Source organism: Choristoneura fumiferana, chromosome 3 (genome assembly GCF_025370935.1).
Source record: "Choristoneura fumiferana chromosome 3, NRCan_CFum_1, whole genome shotgun sequence".
NCBI classification, from domain to species: Eukaryota; Metazoa; Arthropoda; class Insecta; order Lepidoptera; family Tortricidae; genus Choristoneura; species Choristoneura fumiferana.
Window position 1 is genome coordinate 2,552,044 of NC_133474.1, and position 19,743 is coordinate 2,571,786.

Sequence of the window (19,743 nt, forward strand, 5' to 3'; positions counted from 1 at the left end):
GGAAGAACATATGTGATTTTCCCACTAACGTCGATAAGCCAAAGGCAAAGAAACACAGGGAAGCTTAAAGTACCGTCTTACAGACTGGCTAAAACCAAAAAGTCGTTTCTGGGAAATTGCATACGTTTTTATGATAAAATTCCAAAAAGTATTATAAATGAAACAGATACAAAATTCAGATCTATTGTCAAGAAGACATTAATATCAAAGGCGTATTATAAAGTTAATGATTATATCATGGACAGGGATATTTGGAAATAATTCCGATCCGCATTAGCGATCCCTTCAAATAGCGAACCTACTGTGTTAAAAATAAAGTTGTGTTAAACACTTGTGATGTATACATAATTATTATTTAATAATATTGTAAATCTGTTTAAAAAAATATAATCGTTGAGTTTCTTGCCGGATTCTTCTCAACAGAGGTTTTTCCGAACCGGCGGTACCTAGTTTTTTTTATTGACATTCACAAGTGCTTGTTATAGTCTAAAATGTCTATATTGAATAAAGATTGACTTTTGACTTTGACTTTGAATAGATTTGGGAGTTACGACGCCACAGACAGACGTGCATAACAATAACAAACCCTACTTATTTGCGACGTGAATAAGAATTCCTCAGAACATAGTGAACACATTCCTCACTAGTAACTCGGTAAGCAATGACTCATCAAGAACGATATTCGTTCAATGAGATAAGAGATAAGATAACTTCAAGCAACTTACACTATTGCATCTCGAAACGCGTACGTAATAAGGACTAAACTCCTTTGGATCATTAGACTCGTTTAGTGCATTAGTATTATGTGTACACAAGAATTGTACAAAGAAAATACTTAGGATATCAATATGTGTTGACGTTTACTATGGCGCGCTACACCACGGTGTCGGTCGTTAAATTGATTAGGAGATAGGATAGGTACTTGAATGTCACAATTAATTAACTCGTTTGGGCGTTTATTCGAGCGTTTAATAATCGCCCGTTTCATTTTTAGGGTTCCGGAGCCAAAATGGCAAAAACGGAACCATTATAGTTTCGCCATCTGTCTGTCTGTCTGTCCGTCAGCGGCTTTGCTCAGGGACTATCAATGCTAGAAAGCTGTAATTTTGCACGGATATATATGTAAACTATGCCGACAAAATGGTACAATTAAAAATTCAAAACAATTTTTTTTTAGGGTACCTCCCATAGACGTAAAGTGGGGGTGATTTTTTTTCTCATCTAACCCTATAATGTGGGGTATCGTTGGATAGGTCTTTTAAAACCATTAGGGGTTTGCCGAGACGATTTTTCGATCCGATCGATTTAAAAAATGTAGGTACCTCCTTCTGAACAGAGGTTTTTCCGAACTGGTGGTAGATTTCTTTACATATATAGTGCTATTAGCCTTGTTGTTTTTTTTTTATTATCATGAGAGGAAGGAAAACGAGCAAGCGGGTCATTTGATGGTAAATGGTCACCACTGCTTATGAGTACAACTATTCAAGGAGAGGCCTTTTAAGCCCCAATGTCATAGTTATCCAGAAACACTGCTGACGGAAGTTGATCGCAGAATTTCACTGTACCTACGTGCCAGGAATGTTGTGCTTTGTAATGTTATTTTAAGTTTGAGTGGACTGACCTCTCCTGGCCCGCGGTGTCCCATATCTCGAACTTGACAGTGGTGTCATCGAGGCAGACGGTCTGCGTGAGGAAGGCGGCGCCGATGGTGCTCTCCTGGTACTCGTGGAACTGCCCCTTGACGAAGCGCAGCACCAGCGAGGACTTCCCCACGGCGCTCTCGCCCAGCAGCACCAGCTTGAACTGGCACACCTTGGTCTGCGGCGCTCCGTTCGGCCGTGACCCACCGCTCCTGTTTGTCGCCATCGCCTGCCAATCAATAATTGCTGTTTAATATGTATAAGGCAAAATGTAATGAACAATGGCAAATAGTGTTTAACAAAGTATCTGAAGGGCATTTGGTATAGTACTATTCAGAACAAAGTGTACAAGATACCCTGGTTTGATTGTGCCAGCCATCCCAGGGAACTACTTGTGCTTGCATGCAAAGACTAGGTTTCGGCACAAGGGAGAGTGTAACATGTATCTGAGGCTCCCCATGAGGCCTAGCATAGTCACATTTAGTGTACTAAAGCCTTGTTAAAATATAAGATTTAAAAAATATATATGTATTTAAGTATGTATCTATCTATGGTACTATTCAATGGAAAAAATCAATTGTGTAAACAAATGTGATGACTGACATTGACACTTGACTGACGACTGGCTGACTGACTGACTGACGTTGGCTCTAGTGATGTGAAAGCTCTTTAAGATACTTCAATCAGCAGTAAATAATTATTTTGAATTTACTCATATTTCATTCTTTAATGTAATCCCTAAGTTTAATTTTTAAAAATGGCGAATCACGTATTTCTTATTATATTCTCTTAGTCCTGTTCAAGAGTCATTCACAATGTTTCCATGTCCCTAATAACTTAAAATGTTTAATAGCATTTTCAAGAAGTTTTAGAATTATATCTTCAAATATATATACCTAACGTTTCTTCCATACAAACTTATACTTCATGTTCAAAACTTACACTCCCCTTTATACCCCTTTAAGGATAGAATTTTTAAAATGGTGAAACATGTATATCCACTTATATTTTTTGACGTATATTTTCCCCAAGGTTTATGATGGAGTATTTTAGAATTGAAAGGGTCAGTTAAAATATGGATTAATTTAGATTTTTTTGCTGCTTAAGTAGTGTAGTAGAAAAAGGCAACCTGAGATATGTGTGCATAGGAGAAATTTGTATCTTGACTCCTGTCCAACGGTGGTGTAGGGGTTATAGTACGCAGTACGGATTGCTGAGGACCTAGGTTCGATTCCCAGCGCTGGTCTCTTTTTCTGGTTTTTCTGTGCATCCATGTCTCAGTTTGTATTTTCGATATAATTTAGAAGAGGCATTTTTAAATTTACATAAGACAGGGAAATGAGAGTAGACACAGGGAAGTGATTCAAAATGATTTTTTGGTCCAACAATGGACTCCACAGTAAATATGATACTAGTAAATAGAAATCTACATAATTTCTACTAAAATACTATTTTATCGTCCAACTAGTGTTTACCCGCGGCTTCGCACACGTAAATCATTAGGTCCAGCAGCTGAAATACCGGGATTTTTAAAAGTTGCCGTGAAATTCCCGAAAATTAAATCGTTGTTTTCATTGACATTACATTAAAAACAATCATGGTCAAATTTCATGACTATAAGCCCAGCGGTTATTAGTTCGAAATTTTATCCCTATCTCGTGGGAATATCGAAATAAAAAGTAGGCTATTTTTTATTCCAGATTTCAAACTATCTACATACCAATTTTCATGACTCTAAGCTGAGCGGTTTTTATTTCAAGATTTTATCCCTATCCCATGGGAATATCGGGATAAAAAGTATCCTATGTTGTAATCCAGGTTATCTAACTTTTCGCCAAATTTCATCCAAATCCGTCCAGCCGTTTCAGCGTGAAGAAGTAACAAACATATTCACTCACTCACTCACAAACTTTCACATTTATAATATTAGTAGGATTAGTAGGATATAGTAGGAAGTAGGATAGTAGGATAGGATTAGAAACCTTTATAAACCTTCATTAAATAGTGTAACTTAACACAAATAATTAATATCTACGAATAAATTAATTTGCAGAGCCAGCCATAATTATCGGTAGGTAAGGTTGGTTCAGTCAAATAATTAATTTTGTTGGTACAACACTAAATTTCCAGAGACTAGACCGACCATAGACCAACTTCGGTGAGGAAAAAATTATCATGTCAATTTGACAAATATAACGGATTTTCGTCTTCCAATTAATTCAATAAAATAAACATATTTACACGATTATTTAATGATAAAATGATTGTTAAAAACAGTGGTGAGCTCATTGAGATGTGAATATGATCGGGATTGGCGTTCAAATGTAAGTAACTATGGAGTAATCGTGAAAAATTGCTTTGTTTACACGATTGATTTTTTCCATTGAATAGTATTATATTTCCCTTTGCCTGCCCTGCGCTCCATGACTCAAATCACTGATGTAGGTCGAACGGCGTCTAAGCTGAAGTGTTACTGGGCTGGCCATGTTCGATCAGTTGTGTGTGGGCCAAGATAACCACCGAGTGGACGCCCACCAACTCGAAAAGGCGACCTGGCAGACCTAGACCTGGAGAGGTCTAGGTAGACGGCGATGGTGGGATGAACTGGACTACTTGAAGGACTTGCCCTTGAGTGCAGGGGACAGACAGCAGTGGAAGTATGGGGGGAAGGCCTTTGCTCAGCAGTGGGACAGAATAGGCTAATAATAATAATAATCTATCTATTTATGTATGTTTATCCATTGCCTAGTACCCATAACACAAGCACTAGGTATATTCTATGTATACTGTACAGGCTATTCGGTTATGGAATTCCTTACCGATTGACTTACGACGCGCAAAATCATTGTCACTATGGTCTGTCCCAGAATTCGAGATACTAAAATGACGTTTCATGTGTTACCTGTTTTTTGCGTCTCATAAATAGTGATGTGCCGCAACCGGTTATTACCGAAAGATTTTGTAGGTACCTATGTATGTATGTCGTAAAATATTAAGATATGAACGGATCCGTGATGTACTAAAATGTAGGGCGCTTAGGACATTCTAGAAAAGGTAAAATAGGTCTAATAAAAATGCGACCGTTTTCGAGATATTTCGACTTTTTATAGATATTGATGTTTAAGTTTCAAATTCATTCTAAGTAAGTTTTACATTAACTAAATAATATGAGAATAATGAATATTTGATTTATTATTCTATGATATGAATATCAAAATAAAAACACGAGAAAACGCACTGATCACATCCGATGACAATACGAGTAAAGTAACGAAAATCGGTTGAATACCACTTGAATACGAAAAACATGAACAATGACGTTGTGTGATATCTGAGGGCCTACTCCGGAATTCGAAAATCAAAGTTCGTACCGTAACGTCCCTCTCACTTACGTATTAAATTAAATAGTAGTGTCAGAAGGACGGAACGACACGAACTTCGATTTTCGAATTTCGTAGTAGCCGTGCTGGCCCTGACTACGAAATGCAAAACTCGAACTTCGTATGTTGCCGTCCCGCTGACGCTTATCTTATTCAATACGCGAGTGAAAGGGACGGTGCCATACGAACTTCGTTTTTCTAGTTTTGTAGTAGCATCTGTATTATTTTTTACGTTGACACTAAGTGATGAACACTGTATTTTTACCTGTGCTTAGATTTCATCACTTTATCGTATGATAAAGTAAAATGGAAAGTAGAATATTGAATGCATTAATGTTATTTTTGCTATCGTAAAATAAACATTTTATCGGTTATTTACGAAACCGAAATCACGGAGCAGCACTGTTCCTTTTATGCTGGCCACATTATTTTTACGTTTGACATTTCAGACTGTCATTTTAGTATCTCGAATTCTGGGACAGACCATAATTAAATCTATGCTGCTTACGGAGCACTATCTGTAGGGTTACCACCCGTACTCTAAAATAGAGTATTGTCCTCTTTTTCATGTAGGCGTACTTTATAATCTACGACACCAATAAAGTACGCTAAAATACTCTATTTACGTAAAACTTATTCTTACTGGCTCGTTACTGGTTATGAGTACTTGTGAGACTAAATAAACTGGTATCCACTTTTAAGGAGAAATAATAAATACTCTTTTTTTATTCTGTGTACTTTATTTTTGTCCTTCTAAAATGAAAAAATACTTTATTCGCCCTAAAAAAAGGTGGCAACCCTAACTATCTGTCATCTTTTAATAATTAGCTTTATGATAATTTATTTATTTATTTTTTGCTGTTTATCTCACTGCCTATATTTATTTTACATGTATATTATATGTATGATATAATTATGTATGTATTCGTAGATTTATTTCTGTTACGTTTTAATTTTCTGATCTACTTTTGATGCACCACCTGTTGTAAACTAGTCCTTCCTCCTTTCTGTAAAAAAGGTTGCCTGGAAGAGATCGCTCTTAAGCGATAAGGCCGCCTATTGTTTTTTCTCTGTGTATCTGTTTTATTTTTATTTATTTTTTTATTTGAATGGATGGCAAACGAGCAAGAGGGTCTCCTGATGGTAAGAGATCACCACCGCCCATTAACATCTGCAACACCAGGGGTATTGCAGATGGGTTGCCAACCTAGAGGCCTAAGATGGGATACCTCAAGTGCCAGTAATTTCGCCGGCTGTCTTACTCTCCACGCCGAAACACAACAGTGCAAGCACTGCTGCTTGACGGCAGGATTAGCGAGCAAGATGGTGGTAGCAATCCGGGCGGACCTTGCACAAGGTCCTACCACCGGCAAATTTCTGTATTGCTTACTATTTCTGGTGTACAAATCTTTGTATTGTATTGTAAACTTTTATTTATTATATTAATATCATGAGGCAATGCAGTTTTTTAAACGTGATATTGCCGGTTATGTAGTCACCAGCAGCAATATCTGACCCACCAAAGAGTGCAAACATTATCTGATACAACTATGCTGTGCTGTGGCAGATACTAATACAGGTGAGTGTACCAATAGAGTTGATCCATTAAGAAAAAATGTTGATCCTTTTATGCCATAACTGACCAACGTAATAGTTGAACCATTAGGAATAAGTATACTTGATCCGTTTCCGTAATACGTGACCTTCATTCGCGGCCAGTTTTTATTAGTCTGAAGCTCACAAGTTGATTGACAATATAACAACTGACTAGGGCAGGGCAACAACACTAATAATCTCAAGGGCCAGACACAACAGCGTGAGTGACCTATATAATAACTCATGATAACAGTGAAATGCTGATAGCAATGTAGGTCAGAAACTACATGAAGAGTTAATTGGAAGTCACCGTCCAATTAATTCTTAACAATTAAAAACTGATTAAATAAAACAGCAGAAAACCATGAAGCAATGATTAAAAAATGCTGTCTAAAGCCAAAGAGAATCAACAAACAACAGAGAACAAACAATAGAGAATCGGAGAGGAAAAATGATTGGTCATCTTATACAACATGATGAGTTCATAAATGTCATCTCAGAAGGAAAATTGGAAGGGAAGCGAAAAAGAGGGAGACAAAGAATTGATTATACAAAGCAAATAAAAAAGAAGGTAGCCGTTATGTTGTATAAGGAGGTTAAGGAGGCAGCTTTGAGTAGAGAGAAGTCGAGAGCCATTCATCGGCTACACCGACAAGAGTGTAACTCTTCAATTCAATTCAAATTTAGGAAAAGTGGCTCCATCAATTTTTTGATGATTCTGCCAGTGTCGAGGTTGACAGAGACACGGTGGGTAGGTGGACGACTTGTTTGATAATCAGCCAGTTTTCGGTGGGATAACTACCAGTTACTATCTGAAATGAGGATATGATACACTAGGTTAAACTAAACAATAAATACATGAAATAATATAGGTGATGAAATAAGAAAGAAGAGAAAGCCAAAGAAAGTTCAAAGGCCTTCAACCTTGGGTTGATCCACTTTTTCTTGTACCTCTTTGCCACAGTCATGTCTCCTGATAAGCGTAATTTTAAATGTTCTATGGATAAAATTCATCTAACATACACTCTTGTCATAGTTATAAGCCCATTATTATATGGACTATTTCCTAAGAACATTAGTAACATATACTTTAAGTTTTTTTAAGAAACTCAGTCACTGTTATCTGTGCCGTTATTATATTACTTGGACAATGGAACAATAACAAACAAGAAAAATTTGATTGACCCAAACACACAAAGTGCTAGGAAAACTGAGGAAGAAATACACAGAACACCAGTGGAATGGCACCATAATAACTAGATTCTCCCTGGATTGTCTAATTTTTGCACATAATGTAAGTAATGACAAGTACGGGAAAAGTTGTGTACACTAACTCCAAGGCATTGGATCTGAAGACATACCCAACACAATTCTCTCAGTGTCTTTGTTGCCTATTGAAAATATTCATGTCACTGCTGAATATAACACAATCCTCAGATCAAATGAATGAAATAGGATAGGAGTGTCTTGACATTAATTAATTGTAGTTGAAATGGTAGTCAAAAACAGATTATTAATGCTTTGTTAATGCTATTTTTAACTACTTAACATCATCAAGTGCATTAAGCTCAAATTTATGTTAACTATTTTTTTTAATAATAGATTTTTTCATAACAGATAACATAGTGCTTTTAGAGCTTGTTTCAGCTTCACCATTTTATGTTCCAGAAAAATGACATAGTGACTCTTTATTTGGACAAAACAAATAGAGACAGCATTATATTTATTTGGCACATAAAATTTACCAATAGGTGGTGAATCAGGCTAAGGGAATAAAGGCATTCATAAAAACAATTATAGTTGTTTTAATCAAAATACATCTAATTTACTTTTCTATGACAGAACAATAAAGAAAATGTGCTCAAAAAGAAACTTAATCTGGTAAAAGCCACTCATTATATTGTTCTTAGAAATCTAACAAAGTTTGTAACAATGATCATAGGTGTTAATTAACTTGTAAGTAACCTTCAATACTATAGTACCTTCATCAGATAAAAAACCTGAATCACTCATTCAATACTTGTGAGTATTTTGATTGAATATGATGAAATCAAGTCAATAACTTTTTTTTTTTAATAAATAAATAAATATCATGGACACTTGACACCAATTGACCTAGCCCTACTAGGCAACAGATAAACATACTTATATAGATAGATACATACTTAAATATACATTAAGCATCCAAGGCCCGAGAACAAACATTCATATTATTCATACAAATGTCTTCCCTGGCCGGGAATCGAACCAATCCGGTCGTCCAAATATATAAAAATAAATATTGACCAAATAAATATTGTATTCCAATCCAATTTATGAAAAGCGTAAACAAAGACGCCATTAACCCGACCATAGACATTTTTGTGATGTGAAAACCTAGAACCTATTGCAAAATAATTAATCTGTTCTGTAAATCAATTATTTATTAATTGAATAGATCAAAGTATTTTTGTCTATTTTATTATATAAAATACTTGATTTAATTCCAAAGAATTTTAAGGAAAGTAAATAAAAATTGCATATTCATCCGCACATTAATCTATTTTTAAAATGTCAAATTTTCCACCATCTCTATGCTAGTCTATGCTAGATTATAAACATGTTTCAATCAAAAAAAAAATTTTTTTTTAAATAAAATCATGCAATCAGCCCTAATGGCTATAAGCAGATGTCATGTCAGTGGCGTATGAGTAGGGAGATACTCCCAGCAAAGTACAGCCCTTTATATTATCAAAAATAACATCAGATTTTGACAAAGATTTTTCAAATGAAAAATAAATATTGAAATCAAGTGAATTTTGATGAAAAAGAAAAAGTGATTAGACATCTAGTTAAAAGACACAAATTATAGATAAATGTGTTATTGATTCGATCCAGTGGGTGTTTATACAAGAATTTTTATTAAATTGGTTTGTTTACACTTTTAATAAATTGGATAGGCATAACGTATACCACTTACACTGACATGTCACAGGGCTTGTTATGGTATTACCAAGTAACATGCCCATGAAAAATTAAAGAGGTTACCAAGAAAGTTAAATGCAGGGTGTCCAGGAATGTAGGAGTGTCAGGTGATACACTAGAGTATTAGGATAATGGCCGAATATTCGTTTATAGGTATTCGGCATAGTTTACCTAATATTCGTATTGAATATTCGGCTAAATCACCGAATGTTCGCAAAGTGTACCACAAAACTTTTTACTGTATTGAGCCATGTATGAGTGAATGATAAATGTATTTTATTAGCTACAGTAAGCTTTTGTTGACACTGTAGTATAATTCAATAACAGTAGATACAACAGATGGTTATTAATTTAAACAAAATTAAGTATGTAGGTAGCTGTTTTGAGATTAAACTACAATTTTATAAAATAATATGTTATAATCAATCAGGTCTTTATTGTGAGAAATAAGGCAATTTTAGTCAAGTTGCATGATTAAATTTCAACATTTCACAAAATAATCATATCTAGTTTTACATAAGTCAATTATGTAACACGGCCGAAATTCGGTTCGGTACAAATTTACCGAACAGCCGAATATTCGTATTCGGTGAAACCCATGTTCGGCCCATCTCTAATTAGGATGTGTTTGAACCCCAAATGACTTTATTGAATGTTTTAATTTTCCTTGTTCAGTGTACAGTCAAAACTGTTTATAGCGACACCAGTTATAGCAACATATCAGATATAACAACCAAAAAAAAACCTCAACACAATCTCATATACCAAGTAACACTGGTTAGGAATAACAACCAAAATATTGTTGTCCCTTCAATATTGTTATAAACGGTTTTGACTGTACCTATGTCTAAAAAAATATATCACACATTATTTTTATCAGAGAAATAGTTACTCAGAATAAATTTACTTTACTTAACTACTTAAGTATTGTAAAGTGCTTTAGGCAGTAAATATAAATTATTCTTTTCGTTATTTGTTTTTCAACAAAAACCTTTATTATCTCATCTTATCATTGTGAAATAAGTTGGGAAAAGTTAGATAGCTGTTTTTTCAGGAAAGTAAATAAGGTGAAAAGAATTACTATGATGGTTTATCAAAAACTCACCTGCTAGCAATCCAACAAAAACACAAATAGAAACCATTGACAAGTTCCCACTCACACTGCTCTCACAAACATCCAGTAAGAACCTCTAATGCAATTAATTAAAAAAAATATGGCTGAATGATCACTTCCTTAGCATGAAAAGAACTGGTGACTAGAAAAACAATCTGATCAAACAAACAAGAGCAGAGTCTGTGTGCACAGGATTACAATGTGAACTGGAATAAAGAACGGTAAACAAGATCATTATCTAGCGCCGTATCGTCACGCTCGACACAAAGAAACAAAAGGGATTTGACACTTTATCACAGATTATTTGGCACATTTTTCCACATCACAACCCGAGACTTCGTAGATTTATTATCGGGCACACACGAAAACGTGTCTGTTATGATGATGACTAACCGTATCTGGCCGTATCAATACGTATCCTACAAGTCTAGTCTCGGCACCAATTGACCCGAGTGACGCCCTCGGCCGAATCAGCTGGAGGCCTTCAAGAACACTGCACCTAGTTTTTCCCGACTCAAAACTATCCAACTCAATCACGAAACCAAAATATAAGCCTATTACCACTGCCACAAACCCGGTCTAGGTAAAATTCGATAAAATGACGCATTTACTAGATTATGAGGACATGGAATAAGACGTACCCTCCCTGTTATTATATCGCCGATATGCGCTTTTTGTTGGGCGACAAGTCCTCACGAGGTCGCCGTGATGCCACAAATTTCATTAATTACACAGTAACACGAATAAAATCATCAATTTAAACGCTAATCTGGAAAATCTAGCACTGAAATGCAAAATGACCACGAACAAACATGGAAGCGAGAGAGCGAGACGTTTCACAAAAAAGTTGTCTATGGATCCGATACGTCACAAAGTCACTTTAAAAAATTACATCTTTAGCCTATGGTTTACTCTTTCAGTTTAAGTAGCCTTTGCACGATAACAGATGGCACCTAAATCCTAGAATCCATTTAGTTTTTTCTTCACTTTATAAAATAAAAATGACAGATGACAGATTGTCTATTCCTTACATCGTGGTGGTGATCGCGGTGGTGTTTTGCTTGTTTGGATTGATTCTAAAATTGCTATATAAAAGCTTCGAAAACCAGGTTCGTAAAACATAAAAATGAAGATAACGCGGTACAAAAAAGTACAGAAATATCTTAAATTCTACTACAACAACTTTGGTTTTCACCAACCGTATCAGGTGTTGATTGACGGGACGTTTTGTTTTGCTGCATTCACCGTGAGTTTTACACCATTGTAACCCTGGTTTAGATTTCTGCTCCTTCTCCAGTAACTTTACAAACCCCTGAGCGTCTTATCCACCCATTTTTAGGGTTTAATACACATTTTAAGTTTCAATAATACTTCAGAATGGACAGTAAATACCGGCGTAACGGTCGTCTTCTCGACGTCGTGGATGAGGAGTGGCGGCTGGAGAAGCTCCCTGACGAGGACATCGCGGTGCCGCCGGAGGAGCTGCCGGACCCCGAGGCCGACAGCGCCGACTCGCACTTGACGCTTAAAGAGCAGAGCATGCGCTGGCAGGAAAACTATCCCGAGCCCCCCGCGAACAAGGAGCAGTAATCTAGGCTAGGTATATATTACTTAGTTCATTTATATTTATTCTATCATGCTAGGCCAGTGGCTTTTTTTTTTAAATATGGCTCTGTCCATTAGAGGACAATTTTGCCTTGTACGGTAAAAAATTCTAGAAAACAAAATATGAGAGGTAATAGTGGATGAACGATGACAGCGCAAAGGAAGGAAGGAGGCCAGTGGTTAGTTGGACTAAAGTAAAGAGGGTCCATACACAGTAAAAATCATCCAAGATATTCCATTTCCTAAAAAAAAAACAGATATAGGACCCCATTTACTTTAGGTATTGGTGTGCATTAGGCCGATTTCAGGGTAAGTAGTTGATAGTTTGTGTTACAGCAGTGTGCCACCGTCACTAGCGTTGCATACACTATGCATTATTAAAATAACTTATATGGTTATTATATTCTTCAATAGCCTCACATTATCCATTTTAGCAGTCACATATTTCAAATCAAATGTCCCTATCAATGAATGTGTTAACAATACAATTTCTATTTAACCTCTTCACCTCCTCAAAACAAAGTGACATGCTCTGTACGCCACAGAAAACCAGCGACAAATCAACTTGATCTTTAATTCCATTGCAGAAGGATTCATTTTGAGTTGAATGTTGGACATGTATAGATGGCCGTGACGTGTGAGGCATTCCATTGGCTGTCACGACTGAATGACTCTGGCGGTGAAGAGTTTAAGCTGATTCTGAAACTGCAACTGCTTTGTGATGTAAGGTTAATTAATTACATATGTTATGTATCCCTTGTCTTGTATTTCAGGAACACATCAATATAAAAGAGCAAGTCCCAAAATATCTCAACAGCCAAGTTAAACTATTAACAACTAGATGTATCATAATTGAGACAGAGAAGATTGCAAAAAAGACCCATGGAGCACTAACTATTCTCAAACAATTTGGGATCCATGAATGTGGACACAAAGATGCCATATCGGGTGCTAATTGCATATTGTCTATGGTTGGTAAGAAGAATTTGAAACATTACATAATAGCAACACAAGATCGCGATTTGCAAGAGAAGCTTAGGCTGAAGCCTGGAATGCCACTCTTATATCTACACAATAAATCACCTACCCTAGAAAAGCCATCCAAAGCTAGCTATGACAAAGCTGGACAAAATCTTGAAACAAACCCTTTCATAAGTGAACCACAAAATGAAACTCTTAAAAAGATGAAGGAAGTTTTGGGCATCAAAGAAAATGAATGCAAGGAAGCTGTATTTAAAAAGAAAAAACCTCATAACCCTAACCCTTTGTCTTGTAAAAAGAAGAAAAAGAAACCAGCAAAAAAGCAAGAAGCTAAATCTGAGGGAGTGAGTGAGGGCAAAGTAAAAAAGAGAAAGAAAAAGAAGTTGCCTAAACACTTGAAGGAACAACTGAAAAGTGCTGTAAACATTTAAATATATTAGTTTTAAGAGATATTTGGTTTTATTAAAACAACCATATTATGTAGAATCCTCACTTTTATAATCTACAAATTAGATGTTGCCCATGACTTTGGTCATCTTTGGTCACCATCATCACCATCACTATCCCGTTAGAATTATACAATTTCCCCAAGGTAAAAGCTATCCAATGTCCAAGCTTCCAATGGTCTCAGCTACCTCCATAGTTCCATATCAAATTAAGTCAAAATCTGTTATGGATTTATCTATTTGTAACCATTCAAGTTAGATGCAGACTTATCAGTAATTAAATAAAACCAGAATTTAGAAAATATTCATGTATTTCAATATTTCACAAACAAAACCTGTACAAATTGTCAACATTTTTTATAGATTACGCTAGGAACCTCTTGTATCAGTGCGGCCCCTGCAGCATCTTCTAGCAAGATTACTGTTACTTGAATGGAGCAGTCTCAGTGTACTGTATAATGAGCATCTCCATCCTCTTTGACTTAAAACAAAAATAAAATGATCTAAGCCTTTGGCTTAAAAGGCCACATAAATTTAAGTCTATGAGCGCGGAAGGTGACCAGATGCACGAGCGGTAAGTTGCTCAGATACGTGGTGTGAAAGTGAGTCAGGATGTCATAGCATTCCTCGGGCTCGAACACTTCTTCACCATCAGGCGAGTCCTGGACAAAGAACAGTAACATAATTTGGGTTTCACTGGCATGCCAGGTATATCCATCCATGCAGTGGCGTAACTATACCATCTGGGGCCCGTGGCAAATTCTTTTGATGTAGCCCTATCAGTAAAAGTCGTCACATTGTACTTAGTTTAATTTTAAGTAAAATAAAATACTCAGGTACAATGTTAAAAAAATATTTCTGAGCTCGCGGCCTCTTGGGCCGGGGGCCCGTGGCATTTTGCCAGCCCTGCCACCCTATAGTTACGCCACTGCATCCATGGAAGCTTGGGGGGCGGTTTGTGTAAGTACTAGAGATGTGCCGACTAGTCGGGAAAGCCGACTATCCGGCCACTTTTGTAGTCGGCGACTAGTCGGCGAATAGTCGGCAAAAAGCGCCGACTATCCGGCTTCTTACTTTGTACGTATATTTCAATCAAATATTTATTTTCATGTAGGTATTGGTACACAGAGGGGGAATTACATTATATAAAAACCTTAAGCTGTTAATTTTTTGTAGTATTTACTGTTTTTCCTTGCCCACGCGAGAAATAATATTTTGTAATTAGTTATACCTATTTGACTTTACGGGAATCATTGTCTAATTGTTAAAAAAATCCTTATACGAGACTTTCTGTTTGACATCATCATGTCAGCTGAAAGACGTCCACTGCTGGACATAGACCTCCTCCAAGGCTCTCCACTCAGATCGGTCTTGTGCTTTCCGCATTCACCGCGATCCCGCAATCTTAACCGGGTCGTCGCTCCATCTTGTTGGAGGCCTACCGACACCTCGTCTCCCGGTCCGCGGACGCCATTCGTGAACCTTCTGACCCTATCGGCCATCAGTTCTGCGAGCAATGTGCCCTGCCCACTGCCACTTCAGTTTCGCTATTCTTCGGGCTATGTCGGTAACCTTAGTTTTACTGCGGATGTCATCATTTCGGATTCTATCCCGCAGAGAAACCCCGTGCATAGCCCTCTCCATAGCCCACTGAGTGACTTTGAGCTTCCTCATGAGGCCCATCGTTAGCGACCACGTCTCAGATCCGTAAGTCATCACGGCAACACACACTGGTCAAAGACTTTGGACTTCAAACACTGCGATAATTTAGAAGAAAAGACACTGCGAAGCTTCCCGAACGCTGCCCAGCCGAGTCGGATTCGACGAGTGATCTCTTTCTCGAAATTGGATCTACCTATCTGGACCGTTTGTCTCAGGTATACATAGTCGTCAACAACTTCGAGCGCAGAGCCTCCGACTATTACGGAAGTTGGCACAACATGGACATTAGACATGACTTACGTCTTGTCTATGTTTATTTTCAGGCCAACTCGGTCGGAAACTGCTGAGGTCGGCGAGCATAGCACTGAAGTCCTCCATGGTCTCTCAGCCATGACTACAATATCGTCGGCGATTCGAAGGTGATTAAAGAACTCGCCATTAATGTTGATGCCTTGTCCTTCTCAGTTCAGAATCTTAAAAGCAATCCTCCAGTGCAGCAGTGAACATTTTCGGAGAGATCACATCTCCTTGTCTGACTCCCCGCTGCCGAGGAATAGGCGTCGTGCTTTAGTCCGGTAGTCAGTCGGACGGACATAGTGGCATTTTCGTACAGTCACTTCAACACTTCGATATACCGGTCTTGGCACCGCTGGAGAGCCTGCAGCACAGCCCAAGTCTCGATCGAATCGAAGGCTTTCTCGTAGTTTACAAATGCAAGGCAAAGGGGGAGGTTATACTCTTCGGTCTTCTGTATAACCTGCCGCAACGCATGTATGTGGTCTACGATGTTATAGCCTTTTCAATTGCCGTTCTTTTTGACATGATTAAATTTTATTTTTTTGTTTGCTCTCACTTTAATGAACAATAATAGTAGGCATTATTTTTACACAATATTTTTTCACAAAAACACCGCTTTGTTAGATACAAAAGCAAAAATCTAAAAATAAAATAATACGAATAAAATAAAATAAACAGGTTCCGACACGCTTACAAGCGTCGGTTGCGACTTGCGCCCAAATCAGCTGGTTAACAAAGCGTCGCGAAAATCCCCGAAGTTGTGATCGGCTTGGCCGACTAGTCGGCCGATTAGTCGGCTTCTTTACAACCGACTAATCGGCTAGTCGGCTAGTCGGCTAGTCGGCCAAAGTCATGATCGGCACATCTCTAGTAAGTACAAGTATTTGCTGACTGAAACGAAGGGCTAATGCACGACCTGATAATCCGGACCCTTATGGCAATTACATGAGGGTTTAAATTATCAGGTCGTGGGTATATTTATTATTTCTCAATTCGGGTCGGCAATTACAGTTCGCTCATTAGCATTCGCACACGAAGCTTGCTCTATGATTCCACTGTAGACTCCTAACACCATCTAGTGAGGAAATATAGAAAATCCAAATTCTACATGGCGCCATCGAAGTTTCTCAACTCTGACGCAATACATACCTACAAGTTCCGACGCATAACCTCCGCCTAGAGAGAGATTCGCTATTGTAGCCTCCACCTTATCCGAGTAGCATGCCTATCGAATCTGATACAAAACACATTACTTACTACCGGTGGTAGCCTTTAAAAGCTCTATACACAAACCACAAGCGAATTGTGTTAAAAAGATACGTACGGGCTTTCAATAACTGTAGAAAAAGATGTATGTAAGTACCTTGACAAGTTCCTATGTGAAACTCGGCCTGTATAATGATTTTTTGACAAGTACGGCAAATGCTGACTGCATCTGGTTTCTACCAAGTATCACATACGAACTTGTCAAGGTATATAAGTACATTAGAGCGCCATTACATTACAGACTGCTTGCTTTCCAACTACAACTGCCGCCCACCCATACATATTATAGCATAAGTATATATCCTACACAATCGAGCGATCATGCGGTGATCTCCGCCACCCATTGCAATCGAAATCGGGATTGAGATTGCGATGTATATACCTATGGGCAGTCTGCAGTTGCGATTAGAATAGGTACGTAGCGTTCAAAAACGACTATATTCAGGTTATTTCATTATTAGCAACCTCTATGGTGTGCCGTATCATTATCTCTTTAAAATACGCCCACACAGCCGCCGGCGGCGACCAGAAGTACCACTTGAAGTACAAATGCGTGGCCAAGTAGACGGTGAGCAGCGCCGCCAGTTTGAGCGCGCTGAACTCCCGCTGCGCCGCGTAGTCTATGGCTTCCGTCAGCAAGCTGATTAGGAACTGCTTCTCGGAGATGTTGTAATTTTCTGTTATTTTCTTACCGACCAGGAAGCTGCCTGCAATTTAAATCCCAAGGACTTCGTATCTAGGACACCAACGTGCTTGCGACTAATGGATTTACAGGGTACTTTACTACCAATGCCAGTAGGTAGGTAGCCCAGGCCCAGTCCCCAGATCGCTAGGCGTCATGGTGGCCCCAAAAGTACGATACGTTCGCTACTTTTTGCTGTCAATAGCTGCGTAACTGGATGCGCCAGCCAGCACCCTCACGGGGTACCATCAGCCAAACATGTGGTCTACCACCCTAAAGTTGATAATCGTTTGCACGTCACAAAACAATAATGCCAATACATGTCTGTCAACTTGAAAGTTCGACTTTAGCGACATATTCATTTGATAGGAACTTGTTTAAAAATTGATAGACCACTTATTTGGCTGATGGTACATAGGTAGGTAGTAATTTTCGGTTAGATTTTGAGTCCCGTCAAATAAAATCATGCCTTATGCGGATGGTTCGTGAGGCAGATGACTCAGTCAATATACAACTGAGCACTCACTACTAGTCAAATCTAAAGGCATAGATAGGTACTGCGCCGGAGCTTAGCCCTTGATCAACGTAGAGCGAGATTGTACCTATATGTCGGCGGCCGATCGTAAAATCCGCCAGATCACGATATTCCTAGGCGTATTGTGAAATGGCGCCATTTCATGATATGCTTGAAACTTGGCCACGCATATCACGATGTGCCTGAGAAAGAATACGGCAGATCGATTAGTTAGAGCAACGCATTCGTCGATATTCCTGGCTCTCCGGTATACCGGGCGTATCGTGGGAAGCAAAGAGTGGTTACTATGAATTGTAACCACAACGCACGAGCCGAGCGAGCGAAGCGAGCGTGCCGCGGCAGCGGCCAGCGAAGTGCCAGAACCGATATGGCGGCGTATCATGATATGCCTAGGAATTTCATGATCTGCCTAAACTGGCCAAATCATGAAATGGCGGCGTTTCATGATACTTATGCCTAGGAATATCATGATCTGCCTAAACGTCACTATCATCAAAACTTTATTTTGCAATGGAAACTGGAAAGAGGCGCCTCTTGCTGTTTTCTCTCACTTCGATCCAATAGCAAGTAGGTAAGTAGATACTATGAAAGTTTTGTTTACCTGCAGAAAAGAGGTAATACTTGTATCGTTTCTCATATACCTATTACCTAGTTACTTTAAGCGGCAATTACACTGCGTCGTTCACCTAATGCGGTCGCCGAATTTGTTTCAAACTACTTCGGCGAACGAACGTCGCCTTTACATTAGTCTGTCCGTCTACTGCGGCGGCCATATTAAGACGGTGGCAGCTGTCGCTCGCCGAATGCGGCCGACTACCATATTCTTTACACTTTTGCGGAACGACTCAGTGTAAGCCGCTTTATACTCGTGCTCTTACCGATAAATTTCCTCAATCCGTTCGTCTCAGAATCGGCCGCTGCGATCATCTCTATAACCTCCGCCTCGGTCATAATCGTCCCAATCAGTATATGGGGCCAGGCTTCTTTTCCCGGCTTTCTAAACGGAGGGGCATCATTCTCCTTCAACGAGAAAAAATAACTAGGAGCTGATGTCTGGGTCTTAACTTGGACCTCTTCGGAAACCCTAGGAGGCACCAAGGGTGCTGATGCAGCGAAAATGTGTGTGGCTTCTGAAAGTTGAGAAGGTGGGGAACCCGATCTCGAATCGACTGTTGTGGTCTCAATTAGCTTTTTGCTGTCCGGTTTTTCACAGGGCAAGCACGGCTCCATAGCTTGCACTGAATATAGGTATCTTATGCTTATGGCGGTCACTAAGCGTTTGGAATCGAATCTTACAACAGTTCACTCGTTAGTCATGTGTCACGTAGGTCAATATGACAGTAAATCACAGCATGACAGCACTGATTTAGTTTTATTATGACATACAGCTTTATAAGGTTAGTCCAAAGCTAGGATAGAAGCCGGATAGCCTATGGTTTATATCAATCCAATTTATATAGTGTATAAACAAACCGATAGTGGTTTGACCTATGGATTGTGGGCTGAAATGTGAAGCGAGTCAATGGTGTGTGCGAAGTTCCCGAACCGCGCTGGGTCTGGAAACTACGGCCAAAG

The 19,743-nt window shown here is 38.5% G+C and overlaps 4 protein-coding genes across 6 annotated transcripts in view; 2 read left to right on the forward strand and 2 right to left on the reverse strand.

The window, feature by feature from the left end:
* Rab5 (RAS oncogene family member Rab5) overlaps positions 1–11,551 on the reverse strand; it is an 87,359-nt gene extending 75,808 nt beyond the window's left edge. Inside the window, exons 1-2 of one of the 2 annotated variants that reach the window (XM_074085206.1) lie at positions 11,336–11,551; positions 1,622–1,869 (exon numbers count right to left, since the gene is read on the reverse strand). In XM_074085206.1, the coding sequence (XP_073941307.1) occupies positions 1,622–1,866 (245 nt within the window). In that variant the 5' untranslated portion in view covers positions 1,867–1,869; positions 11,336–11,551. Of the gene's footprint in view, positions 1–1,621; positions 1,870–10,685; positions 11,271–11,335 lie in introns of those variants that run through there. The other variant, XM_074085207.1, reaches the window with a different exon arrangement.
* Positions 11,552–11,712: 161 nt separating this feature from the next.
* Positions 11,713–13,164, forward strand: LOC141426361 (anaphase-promoting complex subunit 13). Of its 2 annotated transcripts, none has more exons than XM_074085209.1 (3): positions 11,713–11,803; positions 12,071–12,294; positions 13,073–13,164. In XM_074085209.1, exon 2 carries the CDS (start codon positions 12,072–12,074, stop codon positions 12,282–12,284), a length of 213 nt encoding a protein of 70 aa, XP_073941310.1. In that variant the 5' UTR covers positions 11,713–11,803; position 12,071; the 3' UTR covers positions 12,285–12,294; positions 13,073–13,164. The 2 variants fall into 2 exon arrangements, with proteins under 2 accessions (XP_073941310.1, XP_073941311.1); XM_074085210.1 differs by lacking the exon at positions 11,713–11,803 and adding an exon at positions 11,850–11,940.
* LOC141426359 (rRNA-processing protein UTP23 homolog) lies at positions 11,797–13,730 on the forward strand. The gene is made up of 2 exons (XM_074085208.1): positions 11,797–11,940; positions 13,073–13,730. The coding sequence occupies exons 1-2, from the start codon at positions 11,821–11,823 to the stop codon at positions 13,709–13,711; spliced, it is 759 nt and encodes a 252-aa protein (XP_073941309.1). The 5' UTR covers positions 11,797–11,820; the 3' UTR covers positions 13,712–13,730.
* A 339-nt stretch (positions 13,731–14,069) lies between these two features.
* Positions 14,070–19,508, reverse strand: LOC141426362 (uncharacterized). The gene is made up of 3 exons (XM_074085211.1): positions 19,047–19,508; positions 17,417–17,658; positions 14,070–14,388 (listed from the first exon to the last, which is right to left on the reverse strand). Exons 1-3 carry the CDS (start codon positions 19,396–19,398, stop codon positions 14,230–14,232), a joined length of 753 nt encoding a protein of 250 aa, XP_073941312.1. The 5' UTR covers positions 19,399–19,508; the 3' UTR covers positions 14,070–14,229.
* Positions 19,509–19,743: the final 235 nt, after the last annotated feature.